This window comes from Actinia tenebrosa, unplaced genomic scaffold (assembly GCF_029948245.1).
Source record: "Actinia tenebrosa isolate PJP-AT-01 unplaced genomic scaffold, QUT_ActTen_1.0 PGA_scaffold4__44_contigs__length_22323623, whole genome shotgun sequence".
NCBI lineage: Eukaryota > Metazoa > Cnidaria > Anthozoa > Actiniaria > Actiniidae > Actinia > Actinia tenebrosa.
The window spans coordinates 4548001-4554443 of record NW_028292581.1 but is presented as its reverse complement, the minus strand read 5'-3'; the positions used below and the strand labels follow the sequence as shown (position 1 = coordinate 4554443).

At 35.8% G+C, this 6443-nt stretch overlaps 1 protein-coding gene across 1 annotated transcript; it reads right to left on the bottom strand.

The window, feature by feature from the left end:
- Window positions 1–5166: 5166 nt before the first annotated feature.
- Window positions 5167–6275, bottom strand: LOC116293464 (adenosine receptor A1-like). Its single transcript, XM_031700890.1, has one exon. It carries the CDS (start codon window positions 6273–6275, stop codon window positions 5280–5282), a length of 996 nt encoding a protein of 331 aa, XP_031556750.1. The 3' UTR covers window positions 5167–5279.
- Between the last annotated feature and the right edge of the window lie 168 nt (window positions 6276–6443).

The window sequence follows — 6443 nt, the reverse complement described above, 5'->3', positions numbered from 1 at the left end:
AAAAAAAGGAGCGACAGAAACCTGCGGATCTTTTTCGACAATATACAATTTCTTATAGTCGTGGAGGAAGTTTTGTTTGCATTTATTTGGTTCATAACAGGCAGGTTACAAATTATGTTTAGTCGTGGTCTCATCTTCTCTCTATTTTTATTCAGACTACGATATTTAACTTACCATTTTCTTATGAATTAAAATCCCAACACATTTTCTAAAATACTAGCTTTTCAAAAGAGACGATATCTCTATATTTATTTGTAAATTTATAGCTAATGAGGTTTCGTATACTTACCGGTACATTAGTCTTGCACTTCCAGGTCTTGATGCTCTCGGATGATTCAAAATTGAATTGAACTGACCTCTTTCTACGCATGTGCAGTTCAAGTCAAACGTATACGGAAGTAAGCTCATATGATATTTCTATATATTTGACATAAATTGTGCTAATGCTACGATTTTCATAAATATACTCTTTGCGATCGCTATGACCTGAAACCTGGTACCATTTCTTGTGTTTTAAATGATTTTAAAGTCGGTTTCACATTACTTTACACGATCGGATTCCCAAGTTCGGAATGTTCGGAAGTTGGTGACCAACTTCGCTTACCAAAAAATTGCCGTTTCAAGCGCGACATTTGCTCTGGTCTTCTTCTATTAAACAAATTTGTAATATCGCTTTGTTGTCCGTGGTCTGAACATCAAACGGTATAGAAGAACGACAAGAGTTTTCTCTGGTATCTAAAATAGTATCTAGAAGAATAACTCCACAAAAACTTCAAGTAAATTTAAAGAATCGTACCTACGAGCTTGTAATCACTGGAAAGGCAGGGGTTTCTTATATAATGCAAAATAACCATTTTCAACACTTAAAACCAACTGATTTATAATCTGTACCATCTAATAGACAAGAAAAAAATATTTTGACAGTCATTGAATGAAACAAACAATAAATAAAGCGATTTTTCTGTTTTGCATATAATTAAATATACTGAATAAATTAGATATATGTATAAATGTATACTACAACTGTTCTGCAATCGAGTGTATATATATATATATATATATATATATATATAGTTCCAAACTTCGGCGGAAAGTTCAAAAGTTTACTAACGAATTTTCGAACTCGTTTCGAAGTTGGTCGCCTACTTGGGAATTTCCGAACATGGTTCGCGGTACCCGATCGTGTATTGTAATGCAGGGGAAGGCACTGCGGGTCACTTCTCAGTAACAGGGTTTAGTGTAGGATTGAGTTCTTATGTCATCTTCATTTCCTTTCCTTTTATTTTATTTTGTTTCATTTCATTTCATTTCATTTTTTGCTGTAGTCAGTAAATTGATAAGTAAGGATTTTGAGATTAATAATATACTAAGAAACGATACAGACAGTAATTCACGGCGTTTCAAGGTCATGCTGACCTCATTATCAAGTGTGTTTAATGGAACTAAATCTTGACTATTTATAAACTAAACGAATATTTAGATTTTACAAAAAGAGCTTGGCCTTGAGGGAATCAGACTGAACATTAAGTGATGGCTTTTTTGAATAAATAAAAAGCATTTCATAAACAAGGCATTCGAACTTGCTCGTGCGTTTCTTAATCACATTAACGTTCGATGACGAGTCCCCAGGGGTGGTACAATGATCGTTTTTGCAATGTTTATACATTGACGATTGACTGAGTTCATATTCTTCTATGCGCTCATGTAAATGGCGCTTAGTGTAACCGATATTACCTGCATCGCACAGGTCACATTTAAATTGGTGGACGACACGTTGGTTGTTAACGAGTGGTGGTTTTTTCCTCTTTCTCTCTAATGATCACGTCAATGCTTTTGCTGACAAAAACAGGTTGAATAGATAGTTTCATTTTGTTTTGACAAATGAGTGGTTTGCTTCTTAACCTGATCAGCTGAACGTTGATCTTTGAACGGCAGAAATATTCTGACTATGTTTTTGTCGTCGGTTATTGGTGAATCGGTTTGTTCTCTGTTCTTTGAGTCCATGAAACGTCATATAATCGATGTAATTAGTTGTTGTGGATACTTTAACTTGAGAAAAAGTTTTTCAAGATGATTACATTCCTCTGTGAATACTTTCCATGATGATGATATGCGATATCCCCTTTCAAGTATATTAGTGATTAACCTGCGTATGTAGCGGTCAGTCAGTAAATTGTAAGAGCAAAAGACAAACCTTAATTGAGTGAGTAAGACTTTATAAAATAAAGTTCTTAGTCTGTTCTTTAGTAAATATATTATTATATTTTATGACAAAGCGTCAGAAAAAAATAGATAATAGATAAAAAGTTAATAGATCGGTATTCTTCGTTTGCACGTTACGTCAACGCGGCCATGTTGGTACCATTTAACAAAAGATTTCTCATTATCATCCATTGTTAACGGTACCACAATGGCCGCCATGTTTTTGTCTTTTAACTCTCTTGGGAATGCTTGCAACCCATCAATTTTTCGGTTAGAGTGGTTTTTATAAAGCCATGAAAGTACGTAGTGAGATAAGCACAATAGACTAAACAAAAGAATTAGAGTGTAATAGTTCTAAACAATCTTAAGTCGGGTTTATAAATAAAGGTTCAAAACATAGGGCGAGGGCTTTCATTGAAATTCAAGACCGAGGGCGCAGCCCGAGGTCTTGAATTTCAATGAAACTCCGAACCCGTAGTTTTAAACTGGTTTAATAACCAGCCATGCCCCAATTCTATTGTTTTAATGGGACAGGTCTTGAATTTCAAATTCAAAACCTGGCCCGGGTTTTGAATTCAGCCTCGCTCTCCCCTGCTTTAAGAATGTAGGTCTTACTCTGGGTTTCAAAACCTACATAAAACAATAGAATTGGGGCGTGGCTGGTTATTAAAAACCACTCTAAACTCAACCTGGTTCGTTCAGGTTTTTTTCTAATGCCATAATATTGTGTAAAATTCTTTATATTAGACCTTTTTGCTTAACTTATTACTATTTTTGAATTTATTGCAAATTAAAACAATAGACCGTTTTCTCAAGGTTGCGTGCGCATCAAAATGTAAGGAATTCGACGGGCCACGATACCAGAATACAAGTATTATCATGCATGGTTTTTTTGATAAGAATTCATGAAATCGATTATTCTTCTCTTTGAATATAAAACTGTTTTCTCAATTTTACTGAATATGCGTTTTTCAGTTTTGTGGCCCGTCAAGTGGGATGTGCACGCAACCTTAAGGAAAGGGTCCATAGATGACAACAAAATTTGTACGGAATGTAAATTCATTTTTTTAGTGTGTCATGCCGTACTTCAATTGCTTCGCTTGTGTTAATGTCGATAGGTTGGTATAGTTAACAAAAAGGAATTCAAAATATAAATACTGTCAAAGTGAAAAAATAGTGAAAGATAGTGAAAAAATAGTAAAAATTAGTGTCAACGTCAAAACCCGCCTTACAGGATCTCTTCCTAATATTGATGGTTTTCAAACACTTGAGAGTCAAAAGACATTCAAGTGGACAAATACAAATAAACCTAATGAGAAGTGTTTCGTTAAAGTCCACCAGATGACGTTACGTGAAAACGAAGAAATTGTATGTGTTAAAATCGTTTATAATAGACTTTGTTTTGCTTAATTTAAGTACTATTTTTGAATTTCGTTCAAGATAAAAAAATAGATGACAACAAAGTTTGTGCGTAATGCGAATTCGATCTTTTTGTTGTTGTTGAATGCGTGCATGTAATTTCCTTGAACTCTATTCTTTTTTCATACCGTGTTTCATTTGGTGTTAAGACCGCTGGGATACAAGAAGTTCAATATGCGCTCTTTGATTAGTATAGAAAACAAAAGGATTTTACATTCCATACTATCTTTGTTCTCACCCATTGTTTTAGCTTGCACGAACTTCCAAAATAGTGATTAGGTACTTATCAGCCGGATCTCTGCAATATTTCAAAAACGAGTGCGGAGAGTGTTTCATTAGGGTTTCCAAACACGACAAAACATTTGAAAGCCCGAGGCCGTACTCCGAGTGCTTTTATTGTTTTTCGAGTGTTTGGAAACCCTAATGAAATACACAAATTTTTGGAATTACTTCTCTAATTGGTTAATAACTCATTATGCCGGAATTATTTTCTGTGCTTTTTAGCTTGTTTTTATTGTGTTATTTAATATACGTAGAGCAGTTGTATGGGAAAACATTAATAAAATATAAATGCAAACCAACTTTGGCAGCAAATTCCTCGTGGGCATAGTTGATAAAGAGGCAAAAGGAAAAGAAAAAGGTAACTACGTAAGTAGATAGTAAATTGAAGGTGAAAGTAGATAGTAGATAAAATGTAGGTAATGAAGGGGAGAGAAATAAAGAAATGGGTGGAAATTGGATGAGAAATTCTTCTAGCTATTTTTCAGGACACCGACGGCAAATATGTAGTAGATTAAGAAATATTTTCAGCACTAGTGCTGAAAATATTTCAAATACTAGGGATGAAAATGGTTTTTCATTAGGTTTCAAAATCCATCCACGTGATCCGAAAGGTGCCCATCCATAGGTTACTGAGCTTATGAATTATTAATGAGTTTGAGAACTTGATTTAAAGCCCTTATAAATTAAGATTGTCGTTTGCTTTTCTTTGATATCTCTTTTCGTTGCCGAGAAATTTATTATAGGAATCCCCAAAATCGTACTATCTCAAAGGATCCTAGTACACAAAAACTCATCAAAACATCGAATATCTCTGACATTTAATACTTACACTAAATCGAGGAGTACAACGTTTAATGTCGAAGGCAATTTTCGTTAAGCTGTCCAAATTCTACACTATCGGCTTTAAATATATATTATACAATATATAGTTTATACATGCAAATGACCAATCAATGCCAGTTCTACAATCTTTACAGGAAAAAAGTGTGATTTCTACCTTGAATATATATTCTATGCGAATTTTACAATTTAGTAGCTAGCGTTAATAATCGTTAAAGTACAAATAAAATTCGTGTTTAAAAAAAAAAAAGAATCGAAGGAGACCTCATAAATATACTATAGTAATAAATCTGTCACCCGCCAACCGTTTAGTTCAGAACGCCACCCGGTTAGCTCAGTTGGTAAGAGCGTCTGTACCTTTACAGTTATTTGACGAGGCAACCAGTGTAATAAAATATTATTTTAAATGTCTTACGTGGGTTTTAGGATCACAATCAAAAGAACTTTTCAAATGTCAAGCTCTTGCCTTAACTATAAACTAAAGTATACTACAGTTCAAATTAATATGACAAATACATTTTTAAGAAGTGTCAAGATTAAACTGGCTCTGCTGAGCTGAATACGACATCCTGGGGTTCCAATATTGCAGCAGAGTTCCTTGGCATCTTCAGCTGGTTTGTATTGAGAGTACTCTCGTCGGCGATTCTTGGATTGCCAAACATTTTTGCAACTGATTTGCGGTACCTGGGAATGCGCCAGGCATACAGCAGAGGATTCAGCGCTGAATTCACATACAGGAATGGAATAGTCGAGCGATACAGGGCAAAATACCATCTTGTTTTGGTACAGGAAGGGCAGTATGTGGTGATGGCCACTACAGAGAACCAGGGACTGTAGGAAAACACGAAACCGAGAATGACAAAGAAGGCTGTGTGAAACAGGAGTCTTTCTCTTTTCAGCTGTTGAACTTCCCGCATCCTTTGCTGTTGCGAAGCGGCAGGCATGACACTGGTACTCTTGGAACTCCTGAGTCTTTTCCTAAGTGCAATGTAGGTTGCCAAATAACAAATGGTGATGAGAATTAGGGGACTGATGAAGAATCCATAATAACTGATGTACTCAAAGATGACCTTGTCTAAAGCAAGTTCTATGATACTTGCTAGAAAGCCCACCGTGCAGCAAACCAAGGCACAGATATTGACGTTTTTGATAATGACATAGTTACGGTAGAAATGGGGCATTGCTACGGCAAGGAATCTTTCAAATGTAAAGGCAGTCACTACAAGAATACCACTTCTCACTGTAAACTGGGACACGAGCTTTTCTTGGAGCACGCCTCTTATCCTCAGTGATGGTATTCCTTGCGAGTTGAGGATACTGAAAATCCCAGCGTTGGATGCTGTAACGGTTCCTGTTAGAAAGTCTGTCACGGCTAGGCAAGCAATTAATGCCGATCCACCATTCCTAAAGCAGCGAAGAGGATCGCGAAAAACGGTGATCAGAAGAACACCGTTTGTCAGGGATGTGACAAGAGCGATTACCAGAAGAACCATCCCATTCCACAGTAGGACTTCGCAGTGAAAACTATCCATGGGTAGAAGACGGGAAGAACTGTTAGACCAGCAAGCCAAGTAAACATCTTTAAGGCTTAGGTCGAAATTTCTGTATTTCCGTCGCTTTTGTTCATCTTACTGCGTCATGAATTTTATAATGGCAGTTAATGAAGGCAGAAAAAGATGTTTGAGCTCACTTCAACTAAT